General features: G+C 40.1%; 2 protein-coding genes across 2 annotated transcripts; one reads left to right on the top strand and one right to left on the bottom strand.

Moving 5' to 3' along the window:
• The first annotated feature begins 1008 nt into the window (after positions 1-1008).
• LOC104435387 (heavy metal-associated isoprenylated plant protein 3) lies at positions 1009-2648 on the top strand. The gene is made up of 6 exons (XM_039307097.1): positions 1009-1017; positions 1127-1295; positions 1591-1790; positions 1938-2028; positions 2135-2335; positions 2408-2648. Exons 1-6 carry the CDS (start codon positions 1009-1011, stop codon positions 2539-2541), a joined length of 804 nt encoding a protein of 267 aa, XP_039163031.1. The 3' UTR covers positions 2542-2648.
• Positions 2649-16804: 14156 nt separating this feature from the next.
• Positions 16805-17590, bottom strand: LOC104435386 (auxin-induced protein 6B). Its single transcript, XM_010048144.3, has one exon. The coding sequence runs from the start codon at positions 17480-17482 to the stop codon at positions 17087-17089; it is 396 nt and encodes a 131-aa protein (XP_010046446.1). The 5' UTR covers positions 17483-17590; the 3' UTR covers positions 16805-17086.
• Between the last annotated feature and the right edge of the window lie 2655 nt (positions 17591-20245).

Genomic DNA, 20245 nt, shown 5'->3' with positions numbered 1-20245 from the left:
CGGTGCTTATGCGTCACATCCGCTATACAGTATGATACCGGAGTCGGTCGACTCTCGATACGATCCATTTGCACGGCACAATACGTCGTTAAACAGATTCGAATTTGGCATGAATATATAAGAGTAGAGCAGCAGTTTAGACATAATTTTTGTAAAAATTAAATTATGTAGAGAGCGCATGAAATTATAAAAGTTTTGTAAGCAAATAGAACTATACATGAAATAATTACTCGTGGAAAAACGGGCAAACTATTTTGTAATCCATGATGATGCACAATCATATAAAACATTAGGATTGATTAGTTCCTGGTCCGGTCTAATTCTGAGATGGAACCAGGAATCGGACCGACTGGTCTTGGAATCAGGAATCTGGACCGACTGACCGGTCCGGTAGAACTAGTAAATTTATTGTTTTTAGCCAAAAATAAAATGAAAAATAAGAGAAATTTGGAAGAATTTGGATTTTTTATTAAGAATTTAAAAATATATATTATCTATATATAAAATTTAACTGGTCAGGTTGGTCCGATTCTCACCTTGGAATCGGGAACCAGACCACCCTCACTTTTGGAATCACCCCAAATCGGCCAATCCGGTCCAATCCGAGTGGTTTCCAGTTCGGGCGATTCCTAGTGCGCACCCTTATAAAACATGCATTTTTTTTTTTTCACGATGATGCACAGTGCTTACAAGTGCTATAAAAACGTACGAACTTACTTAGCTCGAAAGGGAGCGACCGCCCCTGACCTGGCAAGCGCACGGACGGGGCGACTCCGCCCATCTCGCATCTCGAGCGGCTATACCGGGTCCACAGCAGGCCTACGTGGGCCGGAGAAAAGCCCATGCCAGGCCCAACGCGAAGGTCGCTGAAGGAAGTCGGCGCACGTACATCCTTCGCCTCCGCTCGCCCAACGGACACTCCTTCGCATTCCCCATTCCCTCTCTGCAGTTTCTCTCTCTCTCTCTCTATTCCTCTCGCCTTCTCCAGAGCGACGCTGCCAGTTCGCCATGGGCAAGGTGAGTCGACTCGCTCCTTCCTCTCCGTCCTCCGGGCGTTCGTATCTTCCTCTGTTCCGACGATCGCGTCATCCTCGGTTTTTTGCTTTTTTGTGTGTGCTTTGCGCAGCAGAAGAATGAAGGTGGCGACGGGGCGATGGGAGGAGGAGGAGGAGGAGGAGGAGGAGGAGGTAAGGCCGGCGAGCAGAAGGACGGGCGGGTGGCGGTCGTCTTGAAGATCGACCTGCATTGCCGAGGTTGCGAAGCCAAAATCGAGAAATTCCTCAAGAAATTCCCAGGTTCGGTTTTCTACATAGTACGTACTGCCTTTTACCGTTTTTTTTTTTTTTAAAACTTTTTTTCCCGGTTGAGCCTGGGGTTTCGAATGCGTTCCCGGGTGATCGGCTTCGTTTCCGATGAAACCGCGGACGGAATATGGATATACATCAGCGAACTATTGCGCTTTCTGCCTTTCTGAATCTGCTCCAGTTTCTCTTGGTTTGTCATTATCTGCTCGAGTTTCGGTTTTTGTCTGTAAAGTTGAATCGAGCTTTGTTTTTTTTTTTTTTTTTTTTTTTTTTGGGGTGGGCAAAGGTGTGGAGAAGACGAAGGTGGATGGAGGGGCGATGAAAGTGACGGTGGAAGGACACGTGGATCCCGCGAAGCTGCGCGAGAAGATGCAAGAGAAAACGAAGAAGAAGGTGGAGCTGGTGTCTCCACTGCCCAAGAGAGACAAGGGTCAGTCCAGCGACGAGAAGAAGAAAGCCGATGAGGAGAAGAAGAAACCCAAAGAGGTATATCGGCTTTTTCATTCTCATTTTTTTTATTTTTCTGGGGATTCCGCGCGTTGCATGGGAGGAGCTCGTCGGCTTGCTTGCTTCAATTGAATGTGCATTGTCCATGAACTTGAACACGTCCTGGCGTACAATTCTCTGGTGCAGCCTCCGGTGACGACGGTGGTTCTGAAGTTCAGTTGCCTCCACTGCGAGGGGTGCATCCAGAAGATCCGCAAGATAATCACAAAAACAAAAGGTTATCTATACTGCAATTCATTTGCGTGATTCAGCCCAATTCCCATTTTTCTTTTTTTGCCTTTTTTTTCTGGGGAAGGATGTTCATGATGGTACTTGGGGCGCAGGAGTTCTGGACGTGGACTTCAACAGGGACAAGGACACGGCCACGGTGAGGGGGGCCATGGACGCCAAGGCGCTGGCGGAGAACTTGAGGGAGCAGATGAAGAGGGCGGTGGAAATCGTCCCGCCGAAGAAAGACAAGGATGGCGGCGAGGCCAAGGACAAGGAAGGCGGCGGCGGCGGGAAGAACAGGAACGTCGGCGGCAGTGGCTGCAGCTGCAAGGCGGCGGCGGCGGCGGCGGCGGCGGGGATCGTGGGGGGCTGCTGGTGGGAGAAAGCGGAGGGCCAGCGGATGGAGTACCAGGGGCCGTGCGGGTACGGATACGGGGGCGGCGTGTATTGGGAGCCGATGCACTTGCACGCGCCGCAGCTGTTCAGTGATGAGAACCCGAATGCTTGCTCCGTCATGTGAGATGAGAGCTCTTTAGGCAGAGGAAATTAGCATTAGACAAGGAGAGAGAATAGAGAATACAGTTAAAATGAAGAAGAAAAGAAGTGACACGTCGATGAGGTTGATCAATGTCTGGCTGGTCAAAGACTACGAAATCGTTTACCACTTTCTTGTTCTTTTTTTTTTGCTGTGGCCTTTGGAATGCGTTGTTAGTATTACCGGTCGGTTGATTTGGCTGGTCTAGCCTTCTTTGTTTTTGCCTTGTTTCCTCTCGTCTTGCCCATCATTTCGCTAATGTCGGTATCCATATTGGGAGGGACGCGTGGTCGCGTACTGGTCTGTAAAAATTCGCCTGCCAAAACGTGAACAGATTACCTAGATTAATAAGCTCTCGACGTCGTTTTATATACTATTGTGTCGAGTTTTAGTACGAAGAGGAATCATTCCTCCATAGCGGGATTAGCAGCGGGAGCAGAGCGGCTCTACTTTTTTGGAGGGGAGGAGGGGGGGCAGGGCCTGTGAAACTGCAGAAATTTGCGGGGATGCAAAAGACAACTTACAATGAAAAAGCAGCCTCCCTTTTTACATGGAGCAGGGGCAAGTGTCGCTCACTCCCTCATCTGACACATAGGTATTTTTTTTTTTCCCTCTTTTTATTTTGTTATGTATGTGAAGGGAAAAGAGATAAAGAATCAACGTTGGTTAAGTAATTGAAGAGAATGTGGCTACCTTCAAAACACAAAATCTGATTTTCCCATGCAAAATACGCAAGCTAACGGCCTCAAACGCTAGAAAAATGATTACATGACGCTTTTTAATATACTGTAAAAAAAAGTTGAATTACTAAAAATGTATTTGGTTTGATTTTTAGAAAAAAGCCCAAAGAGTTTTGATGAAAGGAATTTTTCAAAATGCAAATAGCATATTGTAAAAGTGTAATAAAATGCATTGGAAAGTAATTTTGATTTAAATGCCATTTCAGAAAAATTATACTTTATGAATAATTTTTGCTAATTTTTTTAAAAAAAAATCTTAAACGTTTCCAGCAAAACTCAATCGCTGATTAGCCATATCGACAATCAACTAACCATCGGTGGCCAGATCTAGCCTCCTACCAGCCTCATCTCAAGTTGCATGACACCAAGCAATGATGCCTAAGGTGCATCACCTCAAGCGAGGCTAGGTTCTCCAATGGTTGAGGTAACATTAGGGTTTTCGACGGATATTTTTGTAATAATGACAATATAATGAGTGAAAAATTGGAAAGGAAAAAAAAATTCTAATTACATTTCAAAAAATGCAGCATTTTAAATCATCTTCGGACTTGCCTTAGGCCAAAGGCTTGAAAATGTATTTGCATTTCTCCAAAATTTTCCAAAACATTTATCGAATGCCATTTGCGATTTTGCATTTGCTCATGGTGGTTTTTGGCAAAGCAGAACCGAACGCTCTCCTATTGCCAATGAACAGCGGCAGCATTTCGAGAATGATCTCTTTCACCTTTGTGTGCCACGATAAGTGACAGACCCATGCACATCCAATCTAATTATTCTTTTTTATTGTTAATATATATATATATGTATATATATGTATATATATATACATATACATGTATATGTATATGTTTTAAAAGATTTATCTCCTCCACTCAATTTTGGAGGGACGTAAGAGTCGTTATTAATGGATTGGGGTGTGTTCAGAAGAAAGCACCCCTCCTTCCCTGTCCTCACCAGCCTTAAAGCCTGTTGCGCTACCCCCAAGTACTTCCCACCTTTCCTTCTCTTTTCTTCTTTTTGGCCCCAATAATATAATAAAACAAAAACAAAAACAAAAACCTCGGATTAAGGAGACTCGCCACGTGGGAATTAATGTTTTTCTTCTTCTTTTTTAATTCCTTAAAAAAGACTCACAAATCAGTTTTAATCAACTCCATTAGAAGAGTTAACAAAAGAACCCTTATTGGCTAATTTGCTCCCTGATCGTTTCCCTTCTGGTAGCCCCAAACGACTCGTTTGCTGTTCCATCGATTCCATGCATTAGTTGGGCAAGTAGTACCAGCTGCATCCATTGATCTCTAATTGCAACCACTACAACTTTTGATTTGATCATGTTGGTTCCAATTCCTATTAAGAGATGTTGCGTTTCGTATTTCCACATTCTCTAACAAATCTCGTTTAGTAACAACAACGAGACATGAATCGATGGTTAGAAAGCTGTCCGTCAGCAAAATTTGAGGGGGAGAATATTCCCATATCCTGTTACCTAATCAAAAGACTTCCACCATATGTCAACCCAATCAAATTATGAATACTGATCTTTGCAATTTCTCTATATAGGAGTTGTTCTGGTGGTGTAAGGTAAGGTCATGCCTTTTGGTTTTGGAATGATGCATGAAAACGATAAATTTTCCTGAGGCAGACTCCAGTTCCAGGTGACCGAAAAGAGGGAGGTTGCCCTCTGAATCCCTTCCTTCAAGAGGTGACAATCACATGTCCATGCGGAAAAAGGAAAATGGATTGTTTCTTCTCCCCCAATAGAGAATGGTCATTTTCGTCTGTTAGAGATCTTGCAGTTGCCAAATTATAATCAAAAGGGACAATTCTCTTTTCCCATTAGACTACTACCAGAAGAGGAAAACCATCATCACCCCATGAATAAGGTTATCCAGATTTGTTTAATTATCGCTACCTTGTCATCATAATAACCATTATCATTGAAGCTTGTTAAAGAATGTTAGTTGAACATCTCCTCATTAACCCGAACTCGATCGTCGATGTTCCCCATTACTTACTTTCAGTACAGGCTTGTTCTTAGCAAAAATACTGGCATAAGAGTCGAGCCCGGCCCCACTGTTGCACGCATGTGTGCAGGTGGATAAAGCTATTTGCTGAACCCTTTATGAACCTTTCCATTGTCTGTGTTGTCAATCATCGCAATGTTTTCCTGTTCTTTGGCTTCAATAATTAAGAGAACGCAGCAAGCAATCGAAGAGCAGTAAAGACGGGGGATCAAAGAACTAGAGAGCCCCCTGTTTGCAACAGCCGCGCAGGCTCTTTCTTTGACCACTCTGAATGAAAGAAACATTACCATCAACAAGACCATTCAACAAGAACAGCAACACTGAGATGACAGGACTTGAAGACTAATTTTAGCAAAATCCGCAATTTCTGCTTCTTGGGTCACTGGAGAGAGGTTAGGTGTTCGCAGAGACTTGTAGTATCCACTAGAAGAGGAACCATTTAAAGCTTCCGCATTTACTGCTGCAAATTGCTATTCAAGAGTCCCTGCAAAAACAATAGCTATGTAAAGGGGAGGGGAAGAAAAAAGGAAAGTGTGCTGAAACAAGCATTTGTATGGTGCCTTAGTTTTCGAGCACTTTCCTTTTATGTTGCGAAAATAAATGAGCAAGTAATTGCACAAATAAAGGAAAAGACAAGAAACTGGGAGTCTAGGGCATTCATATTAATTCAACTTATCCAACTTTAGGAGAAAATGAACAAGATATGTTATTGTTAATTGCTATGGGGATCCAAGCATTCGCCTTATCAATGAGATAAGGTAGGATTAAACCTGACATTGCTAACTGTCATTAGACACGTTATCAATGAGATATTATCATATCAGTACAACAATGCACCCCTATATTGGACTCCAAAAGCGTTTTTTACTATCCTAGAATCAAGGTATCAGCTGGCCTTTTCCTTAACAAAAGTTCTGTTTATCACCAAAGTGGTATATGAATTTTCTTTGAAACTCTCTTTCTAACTAATGAATATTAGCCACCTGAAATCCTCTTCTTTTACAGCCTAAACCTTATGAACATACTTCACAACCTCAAACTCATCCTCGGAATAAGTAGGGAACTCTCACAGCCAATCTTGTAGAAGAACCAATGGTCATAAATAGGACTTTCTTATAAGATTGAGGTATGTGCACATAACTTCACACTTCTGATTTCTCTAAGAATGCATGACGGTGCTCCACAGCATTTGTGAGTAAGATGTGGATTTATCGTTCTCTCATAAATGAAGATGAAAGCAGCAACAGAAAAAACAAACTACGAGTTGTCCTTCATTTAAAACAGGACATATATGTACAGAGAGAGAGAGACTTTATATTTTCGAAATTTTAAGATTATGAAGCCATAGTTGCCATTCATTCATACTCAAATGGGCCACTAATGGCGAGAGTAACATGTCTAGGCATGGTTTGCATCTTAGCATTGCCAGTCCTCCGCTTGAATCAGCAGCCGACTGCAGAAATTGCAGAAAAGGCAGTTGGCTGCCTTTAACTCGGACATAACTCGGATACTTAGAATTGAGTGCAAAAGAAGCTATCGAAGATGTACCGTCTCTGCAGATTACGTACATGATCATGCTTCTATTTGACCGCATTTGGCAAGATGGTGAATTTCCAAGCAGATCAGAAACAACTAAGAAGTTGCTCAATAACTTGGTCAAGCATGATCCTCGTTTTCGTCAAGTATGAGTTTGACTCCATCGTTTTTGAATGCATTGACGATGGCCCAGATCTTTGTTCTGTTCTTAAAGCCTTTCTTCTCCATCTCCTTGTTTATGTCCACATGAATGCCCTACCCAATCCGTGCTCAAGGCCCTCCACCTTAAGTCGCATTCCCAACACCTCCCCAATGACACCTGCAGCCTTGGCATTGCAAGATCTGCCACACTCCAGAGAGTTCTTAATGGAGTGCTCAACTGTTGATGCTGTCGCCACAATCCTGCCATGATTTCTGTCCATGACATTGGCCGTGACATACTTTAATGATATGAAAAACCTCAACACGTACCTCTTTAGAACTGTCATTTTTCTTCAAGTGATCCTGCAAATGTCTAATGAGCAAGACCATTCAAACAGAAGAAAAATCAACATCCAACAGTAAAATATTATCCGGTGAGTAATTTGCAACCCAAACATCCAAAGGAAGGGACAAAAGAGTTGACCCTTCAAGCTGAAATTTCCAGCGCCTTGCCATTTGCAAGCTGCTATAATTGTTTAACCAGCTTGGAAACAGGACAAATATTCACAATATCATCTCATTCTAGCATCTGTGCCTCCTAAGTTCCAATGTAATTAAAATGACATTCACTTCTGTCCAAGCCCTTGCTGTTTCTTCCTTTGAGGGGAAGCTTAAACTTGTCCTTTATGTTACTCAAGAATAACGTCCCTCATTAGATGATTTTCATCATTATATAAAGAGAATTGTTAGACTATCAAACCTCACATCTTCCCTGAACTTATGAAGTGTTGTTTCTATAAGATAGACTTCTTTAGTTGGATGTTAAGAGGTGTACCTATGTTCCATCAATTAACTGAGGCTTTTGAGAGTTCTCGTAGGGTTACATGTCAACCTCTCTATTTGTATTTGGCGAGAGCGACTATAATAGACTTCCCTGTTATGATTTTCTAACAAGTAGAAAGGACAACATATTAGTTACGTGCTGTCAAAATATTCACAATCCCAACGAGCATCCAAATAGAAGGATTTATTATAGAGAAAATAATCCAGAGCACCAAGCAGATATAATACTCTTAACAGAAACAGGAGGCACATTATTGACAAAGTTGGACGAAGCATAGTGAATATAGATGCACTGCTAAGGTTAAATTGAACTAGGCAGAGCACAAACCCATAATTATTTGCTATTACGGAAGTAGCTAATTGAATTAAATCAAACTTATCCACATCCATCGACAAGAATACCATGGCGGTGTCATCTCTGGTCTCTCCAGTTTCCACTCCTATCACATTCAATTTTCTTTCTCTTTTCTCAATATATGACCCTCCACAATCCGCCAGTCATACTGGGTGGAGCACACCCTATGCATTTTCCGCCCTTCGATTTCATGGGTGCCATGGGACCCGAATGATCAAAGCTTAGGGAGTGCATTCATGCACTCTGCCCAACGCCCCTGATGTTTTCTCTGTAATGGGAAGCTCATCACCTAATTTTACTGAGACACTAATTTCTGCAATCCTTTAAAATAGCACAATGCAGGAAGCTGATGAAACTAAGCAAACTCAGGAAACTCGTGTTATTGCAGGGCTAATTCTAGCTAATAAACAAAAATATTGCAACCAATGAATCTGCTCAGGTCCTGAATTTCTCCTTACGGGTGGCGATAGATATGTTTACTCCATTACAGCACCCCTTCAGAAGAAAAATCGAGTCGCGGAATAGGCCAGTCCAATGTAATCCAAAACTAGAGATTAACCAGAAACTCCGCGCAAAGTCCACAACTTGAAAATACAGAAAGCAAAAAGACTAACAGAGAAAGCTAATCTGAATAAGCAGACTTACAGAGAACCATAGGAGAGCGACTACCAGCAGGAGGGAAACAAAGACCGTGCTCAACTGGAGCACAGGAAGCTTCATATGGAGAGAGAGAGAGAGAGAGTATGGGCCTTGAAAAAAGAAGGTGGAGTCTGACAAAATCGTGGGCTCTGCCTGTATAGATCTTTGCCTGATGCGAGTGCCTACACTGAGATCTTAAACTACGGGCCGTTCTATAATGAAAGTACGTATTGCACTAGAATAAAATATGACAGATTCTGTACTTGAAACAGTGAAGTTCTTGCGACGTATACATTCCATTGGCGTATCGTACACCGTATGTATCCTCACGTTATTTCGAATCGTTGTCGAGGTCCGTCGTGTCGTTCTTCCTATGGGATAATGTCAAGTACTGACAGGGTGACTCGTGGTCAGTTCATGCTGTGTTGTGGAGTGCAAAGGAATGAAAACATGTTTCTGCATGTCGTCCGTGCAATAGAGACTACGCATGGCGTCGGCAACGGGAGATCGTACGTTCGTGCAATGTGAGCTGTTAGTCATCTATATGCATTGACTGCCTCCCACTTGTCTAGAAGGAAGCTTCTCTTCTTTTCTTTATTGGGAGAATTGCACCAGAAGCAGTGTACGTTTGATCTGATATGTAATCAAATCCTAAATATTTTGATCTATGTAGTAAAATCTCGAGCTTTTAAAATTAGATGCAATCAAATCCTTCCGATGACGTTTCATGCGAATTTTGATGACACGTATGTTGGAATTTGACTTGGTGTTCATGAATATTTTTTCTAGCATATATGGCACTGATATTATTGCACAACATCAGAAAAAGTAGACTTTTTAAAAGAGAAAAAACACGATTAGTTTAGAGGAAAAATAAAATAAAAAAGCCACAAAAAAAAGAAGAAGAAAAGGAAACCGAGTGAGAGAGAAAGAGAGACTCCGAGAAAGTATTCTTTGTGCAATGAGGATTTTTGAAGTTTGAGAGCACCCCCGTTCAGGCATGACAAAGGCCGACGGGCATTAGGAGAGAGTCTATATGAGGGCTCGCCTCATCTCACCGGAGTCGTCTCTCCCAAACGTTTTCTCCTTATAGTCTTTGGTTTTTCTTTTCTTCTATTTTCAATTTTTAGCCAATTTTATCTTCTCTCCAATTTTTTTTTTAACTATTTTTGACATGACATCACATCTATAGCATCCTTAATTTTTGACCTATGAGAGATAGCTATGAGTCCAGTGTGCTAGTGGTAAAGATCGACGACTGGTCATTCCAAGAATTGACCATGGACCGATCGGCTTGACCGGAAGGGTAACCGAGACATTCACCATGTATTGATCAATGAATTGGCCATGGATTGATCAAGAGATAGACCATGGACCAATCTCATAACCACACAAGTGGACCTGAGTAGTTTAATCGATGGACGACTATGCAACTATAAAGATTGATCGAGGGATGGTCACGTTCCACCATGGATTGATGGGCGATCATGAGTCAATCCTGAACGGTCATTTTTCGATTGCAGGTGATTCTGCTTAATCATGTACCAACCATGGATGACCATGAGTCAACCTAGTATGTGTCGGTTACAAATCGATCCATTTCAAATAACCACATGATAATTGGGAGTCAACCTAGATTAGGCTTGGGGTCAGTCCAAGAGCCGGTCCACTTAGCTAGAGCCAATTCAAGGGCTAGCCATTGAGCCCATGTCCGAGGCCACCAACCTAGTCAAAAGGCAAATTTTGCCTACGACAACTACATCAAGAATGACTTTACCATGAATCTCGGGTATATTGAAATGGTCGATAAGAGATATACACAAAAAACCCTTACCCAACCCCGGTTATACTTCCAATGGCCTATCTCCCATATTTGTTATATTCTTTAAAAATGGACAAAAGAGAACATTCTAGAACCCCTAAATCATTCATGAGAGGGGTGACTCATCACTATAGGTGGACACTTCTAGATTTGGTAATTATTACCAAAGACTTCTTTGAGAATTAAGCAAAGGATTCTTGACAAATGTACCAATAAGAATGAGACACCATAGACAATTATTACTATCCTATGGGCTAGGTGCCACCTTATCCTTCTTAGAGTGCCACCTATTTATGATGACTTATTCTTTAATAATGAATCAAGGACTTATGTGGGCCAATGGAAAGGAAACAAATGAACCTTCAAATTATTACATTAGGTCATTAGATTTCCACCTTATAAGCCTAGGTGTGCCATCTTGCAAATTAGGCTTGCCACTTCAATTTTGTAGCCATGCCACTTCAAGAAAGATAATTGTCATTTGGATAAGTAATGATGAGAATGGTGCCTATAAATAGGATAAGCCCCTCATTCATTTCCACCATTTGAGCTCTCTTGCCATTCACTTGCTATTCTCCTATTTCTTTCCTTTCTCTTGACCTTGTAGCGCTGCCCCTCACCAAGCTACTCACCCTTACTTTCTCGAGATTCATCCAAGTAAGTAAGATCCTATTTCTCTTCTAGGGCAATAGAATCCATTGTTAGTCTAGTTATGTGCTCACCCATTCAAGCCATGGATAAGATATTGGATCTTTTGCATGGTTTGTTCATGTTTGTTCTTAAATATGTGCTTGAGTTGTTCTAGGGGTGATCGGTTCCTGGTTCGGTCCGATTCCAAGGTGGAACCGGGAACTAGACTAGGAGAATCGGTTCCCAATTTTAGGAACCGTGGACCGGATCGTTTGGTCCTAGGACTAGGAACTAGACCCGACCATTGGTTCCGGTCCGGTCCAACAGAATCGGCACTTTCTTTTTCACTAAAGAACAACCATTCACTAAAGAATGATCATGCTCCGAACCGATCAATCCAATTCGATTCCCAAGCAATCTAATAAAACTACTCACACATATTTTCATGTGTAAAATATTCAAACTTTACTTGCGTGAATATCAATTATAGTTTATGTGTTTCACGCTTAATTTTAAGCATAAAAGCCATGAACAATGTGATTAAAGGTTGTGCTTGGCTTAGGTTTTATAGACAATCTCTATGAAATTAACAAGTAAGTTTTCTCTATAAATAAAGAGTAACAACAAGAGTTTTGGTGGTCTCTTGGCCACATAAGAGATTGTTACCTCAAATGTAATTCCAATTGCAATAAGTTTCATATATAATATTCTTATTTTATATGTGTTTATATATTATATGTATATAAATTATATATAAAAAAATTTGGTCCGGTCCGGTTCCCACCTTGGAACTAGGAACCGGACCAACCGGCCACCGGTTCCAAGATTAGGAACCGGGAACTGGACCGCCGACCATGGGAACCGTTCAAAACCGGCCGGTTCGGTCCAGTCCCGGTTTGGGCGGTTTCCATTGCACACCCCTAAGTTGTTCACACCCAGAATAAGACCAAGGTTTGCTCGAGTTGAGTTTAATGCAAGGAAAGGTCACCCAAGGCCACAAGGCCTTGGATCAGCATTAAAGCATGTCGATTCCAAGTCTCATACGATTTAGGAATGCTCAAAATCGTGAGGTCTTGGATCAGCATTGAGGCATGCCGTTTCCAAGTCTTGATCGGTACAAGGGACGCCTAAACCCACAAGGTCTTGATAAGGCATTAAAGCATGCCAATTTTATGTCTTCATTGGTATAGGGACTTTGTCCTTAGCGATTGAATCAAGCCATGAACCAAGGGTCATTCACAACATGAAGTATGTTCATGCTAGGTCAAGGCTAAGGTCCATCAACCTTAGGGTCTTCATGTAAGTGAGGTATACCCAAACCTCAAGGTCTTGGATCGACATTGAGGCATGTTGGTTCCAAGCATTGTCTAGTGTGAGGATTGATGCTAAGTATTTGGTTCAAGTCACGGATCAATGATTGTTCCTGACATATTGTATCGTACAAAATTAGGATACATGGCACACGGTATGAATGAGCACGCTTTTGAGCCATGTATGAGTCAATTAAGAAGAAAAGATAAGAATCGACTTGTGTGACACACTTCTGTGTACACTTCAAGGGAAAAAGTACATGTTGTCACATAGCTTGATGGCAAGATCTCGTTCATTGGATGTGATGCCCTAGTTGAGTTAGGATACCTGGATCTTAAATTCGAAAGCCTCGAAAAGCTACTCTCGAGAAGTCTCGATTGAGCTAAGATGCCTTGATCGAGACAAGAAGCCTAGCAAGAAGCTAGAAGCCCTAATTGAGCCGGGAGAGCTTGGTCGAGCTAGGACGATGATAAAAGAATCATTTTATGCATGCCAATATATGCATAAGTATGATATGTTGATATACTCATTGTTAAGCCGATGATAGTTTTACATGGATATCATGTATTTAGTTAAGGCATGGTAAGTAATTTGCTAATGATCTGTCATTGACATTGTTTGCGAGTGTTGTACTTGCTAAGCTTCGATGATGAGATGTTTTCCTAGTAGAGAACTAGAATTTTACTTACTAAGTTTTTCGACTCACTTCCTTATCTTCCAAACTTATAGTCATTGAAGTGTTATGTCAGTTTGGGAGCTGTAATCACGCTAGAAGAGATAGAAATTCTCCTGGCCTATGTGAAAATTTGTAGTGTGATGTAAAAAGGAAAAATGGCTCGTAGAAAAAAGGCTTATGAATGTACTATTGTAATATTAAGTAATATGTTATGTGTGATGTATGTCCTAGTCTTTTAACTGTTGTTTGTTTGGGGAGTTTGTTTGTTCATGCTTTTACATGTGTTCATTAACAAGATAAAAGGAATAAAAACGGTGACAAATCTGGGACATCGCAAAAATAACATATGTTACTCAAGAGCTTAGAGATGGAGTTGGGGTCGGTACAACACCGGCACCTCAAATGCAAAGATAAACATGAAAATGCCACATTGAATCCCAACATACTTTGGCAACGAATTTGATCGTCAACTTGCTAAAAGGACTAAACTACACCTGATCAAAAAGCATTTTGAACTTTGATTGCAAACATTTAAAACTTTTGGTGCAAGTTTTCCATATTTATTTTGCCCAAGGGTTTGTCCCAAGTGAAGCTAAATTAGCTAGGTGGCTTATTTAAACTATAAGAAATGGAAAGACAATTTTTTAACCAACCAAAACATTAAATATGAACATAATATTCTATGATAGAGCACCCCCCATGGTGCACACTTGCATAAATGACTTCTATGGAGCACACTATCATTATTATCCATACCTCAAAAAACACTTACAAAAAATAGTATTTTAATAGGATGAGAATTTTTATAATAGATAAATAAATTTTGTGCACACAAAATTTTTTATTGACCCTATAAAATCCGTAAGATTTAAGGCCAAAAACCCATGAACGGCCCAAATATATAAATATTGACATTGAATGGTGTGATGTACCGACGCATAAATAATCCATTATTGATGATCTTTCTTAATTTCTTCAAGAGTATTTCAAGAGAAAAGCAGCACAATAATCATGAGATACCGAAATATTACCACATCAACAAGGGAAATGTTGTTGAGATCAAGAACATATATTCATGAGAAATATTAATCCGTTTTCTTCCGGTTGGGGAAAGATAAGTCATAAGAGTCAAGAGAATTATATATATATAAAGGAAGAGAAATGAAGAGAAACCTATTCTTTATATATCTTCCAAAAAAGCACGGCATTACATTTCTTATTAGTTCTTAGAAAAAAGAAAGAAAGAAAGAAAGAAATAGAGAAGAAAAAGGACATTTATCGTTAGTTGTGACAGGTGATTGCGCGTGATGGAGTTGGGATCGCCAAATATCTGTGAGCAGAAGAAGAGGACAAACAACGTCCAAGTCCAACCATCTTTTCTTACTATTCATCAATATATTTACCCACGTGAGCAATTTGAGAAATTGATTCCGGCTCCATCTTCTTGTATGTGGTCACTGTTCATTTTTTCCCCTTTTATGATCTAGATATGCGAAAGGTGACGATGCTTTGTTTATCTTAAAGCTCTTGAAACGCCTTGCAATCTTCATGAACCGGTGAAATTTAAGCATTCAATTTGTATGTGTAGCTCAACTTCGGAGCAGTAGGCACAATTTGAATGGATAATTTCAAGTTTTTAATTGAAAATATTTTGAAGCATCTAACCGATTACATCAATCATGAGTATTTTACATAGTTTCAATCAATTAATATAAATAAAAAAAACATTTTCTCTCTCTTCCATATATTGAAAGTGAAACTCAATTTCAATAATTGATTATTTTTTGTTAAAGAAAGGATTTGATTCATCATATTCAAATTCAGATTCAAATTCCATAGACTACAGACTAGTTGATTCAATCAATCCATAAGATTGGATATTTAGATAGTAAAATAGGAAAACATTATCTTGTACTGCAAATATGCTTACGTACATGTATAACATATATAGCAATACTATTACAATTGCTCCAATGTTCTTCAATTTCTTGTACTACCTAGCAAATGGTTTTGTCTAACTACACATTGATGCTTTTTTTTTTAATTCTCTTCTCCCAAGTGTAAATTAATGGATAGTTTGCTCAAATTTCATCAAGTTCTATTCACTTGCAATTTAGTTCGCCAACTTCTCATCATGTAACAAAAGTCGCTTTCTAGAGTCGACAATCAAAAGTATGTTTACACGTGCAAATACTATCTACAAAAAAATTCCTCAAAGGTAAAAATTTAAATGCAAAGCCCTTGTACTCTTTCTTGTACACGACCCATATGTATACCCAACAAATAAAATTATAGTTAACTGGCGAAACAATGATTATAGATATGAATTGTGTAAAAATAAAAAAATAAAAAGCACACGGTCTATGTACCGTAGAAAAATCATCTTTTATAAAGACCACCGCAAGGAGTATTTCTCAAAACCTAATATATCTGATAAGTGTGGAGAAGAATTCTTCCGAACAAAATAAAAGTTCCTTGAAAAATCGAACCAAAGTTGTCTTCTATTCAGCCAAGTGTCCAGGTCTACTTTCATCTTGGGTTGGAGAATTGATATCGAACTTAGATTATAGATCCAAGCCAAAAAAACAACTTGTAAACGAAAGCATTTCCATCGAGTTCCCCAAAAAGACTGAATTTCATGCGAGTTGCTCTTGAAGACAAAGTTTCCTCATACTGATACCATGGGGTCGGTAAGTGGACGAAGGATTAGCTCCGCTGCTGGCCCACAAACAATTTCAGTAGGTCCATTGCTGGTGGCATCCGGACTGAAAAGACCTAACAAGGTAGTTTGGATGGAACTATAAGTTAGTCGTACCTACTTGTTGCGCGTGCTCGAAAAATCAAGGCTTGAAGGGTTTTTATATTTTGGAAGCACTAGTTATCAAAATAGTTTCGCATTGATTTTGTTTACTCAAACAGTGTTAATCGAGTGAATTATCACGAAGCAGAGTCCTTTGTACTTAGAAAAATGGACATTTTCTAACTAACCCCTTTAAGGTTCTTCCTTATCATCTTTGAAATATCTTATATATGGATTTTCTACCTCCACACTATCGAGATCATAACAATCGTTAACCCTAGATTAAGAGAATCCAAAACCTTCCTCTTTTTACCTTCCTCTTTTTGCTACGCGTGAGACCTAGATGTTGCCCGTGAAATTATTGTAAGATATTGAATTTATATCATCGGAGTTCTCCTCACATTTAGATTTTCACTTGAGACAACCTTAATGGACTTGTGATCGAGCAACTCGATCAATTTTGAACAAAAGTGACTAGCATTGATAGGTTTGCTTTGCTTGCTTTTATGGGCGGAGAGAGGCACTCAGATGAATCTCAAAAACATCACTGAACATACGCAAAGGAGTTTTTTGCGAGAGCGACCATGTTATTCCATCTAGCTAGCTAAGGTATAACGTCTCGAGCTTTTGGACATTAAACCAAGCATACTAGTCACAGCATGAACCTCCAATGAAATCTTGAGTAATTAAGTACATTAGTCATCACTTGGACATCCAATGCTTAAATGCACTACATGAGCTCAATTACAAGTAAATACATGGGGACTAGAGGAAGAGTCACCATCATCCACTGGCTTGACACCACTAATCTCTGATAAGACTAGGCAAAGGCCTAACCTATCTCGTACTTTTATATACGATCATTTCTAAAAGAGAAATAACAATAGTTACTAACCTATTTGATTCACGCGGATCCACACAAGAATTCAACTCGGTCTTCGTTAGAATCAACCCTAGTCGACTACTCCTCTCGTCACGCTAAATTATCGACTGAAGGGTCATCTCTCTAGACTCTAGCTAGACAAAATCCTCTCGAGCTCACTAGGCTCGCAAGGAATGGCAAGTGCACCTTCATGCTCAAACCCGTATTCTTCGGCCGCCATCTCCAAGAGCCTAAGGAATGTGGGGTGCGCCAGATAGCTCAAGGGAATCACGAACCTCTTGGGTTGGTCTCCTTCAAGAGCCACCACCGCGAAATGACCTTCCTTCACATCGTCGGGCACGGCATCGCCATTGTTCTCGCGCTCATTCGCATCTTCGCAATAGTCATCCTCTCGGTGATAATAAGTTGACCATGAAGGTGGTGATCTCCTACCGAGTGAGAGGCTCTTTTGTAGCTTCTCCACCACAATCTTGAGGTTCACAATGCCCCTCTTTTTGCTACCACTGGATCTACTAAGCTTAGCCATTCGGGATTCCTTTCTTTCTCTCTCTCTCTCTCTCTTTCCTGGGGGTGGGGGATAGGGAGAAGGGAAATCGAGAACTTTGAGGAGTGTTGCCTTATGAGTAGAGTTCGATTTGCGCTTGCTGTGGGTCGTCGTCTGCTGGAGGGCTATGCGTATATATAGCGATGGGAGGCACATGAGAGAGAGATAGAGAGAGAGAGAGAAATGAACGGTTATGATACGAACATCATGACAATAAGGGTTTAGATGTGAGAGGAAAGAGAGGAGAAAGAGAGAGGAAACGACACGAGAGAGAGAGAGAGAGAGAGACGCCGACTGGAGAAATAAATACTGGGGAGACCAGCGCATGTGAGTAAGATACACCTTGGCTTACCCCTTACCATGAAACGTCCCTTTTCACTTGTCACGTCTGCCTTCTGAATTATTAACTCTCTCTCTCTCTCTCTCTCTCTCTCTCTCTCTCTCTCTCTCTTCTTCCATGTCATGCCTGCAGCCCCTCCGCTCTGGGTTTATCTACGACCAACGACTGCCCGACACTGTTGATACTAGTTGAATGTCCTTTCGCAGAGTCCCGTATATGCCACTCGGAGAAAGATTTGACGCGAGGAATGTATGTCCGCACGTATATCTTTTTTCACGCACCAGTTACATTCACATGTCAGTATCTGATTCATTCATGCATGCGTGCATGACCATGTCTTCTCTTTTCGAGCCTGAACATTGATCTTAATGAACCTGTGCATTTGGTATTTACAGATTGGCATTTTTATTAAATTTAGATGCCGAAGTGTAACGAGATCGAAGTACAAAGTAAAAGGTAGGAAAGGAACATATGCACATGTGTACTTTTCCTATAAAAGCCAATATGCGCTATTTTCTTGTCCTGTGAAAAAATGTTGAAAAAAATTCCCTAATTAATTTTGAAGATTGACAAAACTTTGCTTAATTGTCTTTTGATTCTAATGGTAAGCTTTTTCAAGTGAAAACTCTTATATGTATCACCAGTCCTTACTTTTTAAACTCGAGAATGTAGTAACGATATTATCCTTACTATTTAATCTCAACAGAATAAGGATATTGATCTTGCAATGAATCATTGTGCTAAAGGCTAAAAAGATTGGCGTGGATTTCTTGCCTTATATATCCTTTATATATATATTGATTGTCCAAAAGGAAATTATTGAATACAATCTTACTTATTTGGAAAATCTCAATCCATCAACAGGACAACTACTTGAAGAAGAAATATTCTCCAAAGGAAGGACTCAACTTATGAAAACCCTATTTGTTGTATGGGTGGTAGATCTTTTGAGTAACTTCATTCTCAGCAATCTAGAAGCAATCGGATCTTCTTCAACATTCAAGTCCAACAGGTTGATTGGTTGAATGATCCTCAGAGCTTGGGTCCAACGGTTAGCTTGGACACTAAGGAGTATAAAAAGGAAGTTGTAATGCCGAAGGATGCCAACAGAGTACTCAAGTTCTAAATTCCACAAGTTCAACAAGTCTTATCCTAAATACTTTCATCTTTTATGAGATGTTCGTTATAATCTCTTAGAGGTCGAGAGTGTGAGATCAGATATTCTTTCACACTAGCTTAAGTAGTGAATACTCAGTTCTTGTAACCTCTAATTGATTGACCATAATGGAATCTAACCAATAGGTTGTCAACGTAGGAGAGTGAATGCAAACTAGTCAAAGCCGAAGCACTATAAATTTGTTGTGTGCAATTTTTCTATCCCTTAAACTCTTATTTATATTTTGTTATAGATTATTGCATATCGATAAGATTTAAACACTGCACAGTTTGTTACCAGACGTTGTCCTACTACAATATTAACTTAATTTTGTTTTAATTTCACATTATCATCTATTCATCCCTTCTCTAGGTGATAAATCTAGCTCTAACAAATAGTCACATTTGTAGCAGTTTTATCGTTGGCACTAGATGTTGATATTAGTGAGTGAAAATGTAGTCCTTCCACAAACGTGGTTAGTTATAACAATCCAATGTTATTTTCCTTCCATTTTGTTTGGCAATGAGTAGATGAACAAGGAGAGACGCTGGACGAAAGAACCGGCGATATGTATGCATATAACCCGCATTCATATTTCTCTCGATTCATCTCTGATTTTAAGCTATTACAACAAGTACGTGTTCGAAAGTAGGTTTTGGAAAAACGCATGAAAGCCAATACCTTCACGCGCAATGCCGACCGACAAAAGTCTATGAACTATTCGTGCATAGTCTATTTGAGTAAACAGGAGAAACACGGGGAACGAGATTTAGGTTAAAAACCACGCATGCATTGTATATGAACATATCATTTTAAGTGCATATTTGTCCGACACGCATGTAGATACGAGTTTTGCAAAAATTCCATTGGAAGTAAGATCGATGCTGAAAATGTTAGTCACACACAGGAAGCTATTACAACAAGTATGTGTTCCAAAATAGGTTTTGGAAAAACGCGTGAAAGTCAATACTTTCATGCACAACGACGGCTGACAGAAGTCTGTGGACTATCCGTGCATAGCCTATTTAAGCAAACAGAAGAAACACGGGGACCAAGATTCAAGTTAAAAAAATATGCGTACATTGTATATGAACATATCATTTCATGTGCATTGTATATGAACATATCAATTCATATACGGCGTCACCTGATACACATGTTGATGCAAGCTCTCAAAAAAAGCTGTTGGAAGTGAGATCGACCCTGAAAATGTGCGTCACACAGAAGAAGCTGAGCTCGATGCATGTGG

Source organism: Eucalyptus grandis, chromosome 2, assembly GCF_016545825.1.
Source record: "Eucalyptus grandis isolate ANBG69807.140 chromosome 2, ASM1654582v1, whole genome shotgun sequence".
NCBI classification, from domain to species: Eukaryota; Viridiplantae; Streptophyta; class Magnoliopsida; order Myrtales; family Myrtaceae; genus Eucalyptus; species Eucalyptus grandis.
This window is presented reverse-complemented; position numbering and strand designations above follow the sequence as displayed.

Excerpts from the sequence above, each read along its gene's own strand:
- LOC104435386 (XM_010048144.3), bottom strand. The coding sequence starts at position 17,482 with ATGGCTAAGCTTAGTAGATCCAGTGGTAGCAAAAAGAGGGGCATTGTG.
- LOC104435387 (XM_039307097.1), top strand. Across the intron at positions 1,791-1,937 it reads AGAAGAAGAAACCCAAAGAG|CCTCCGGTGACGACGGTGGT; the intron begins GTATATCGGCTT and ends TCTCTGGTGCAG. Across the intron at positions 2,029-2,134 it reads GATAATCACAAAAACAAAAG|GAGTTCTGGACGTGGACTTC; the intron begins GTTATCTATACT and ends CTTGGGGCGCAG.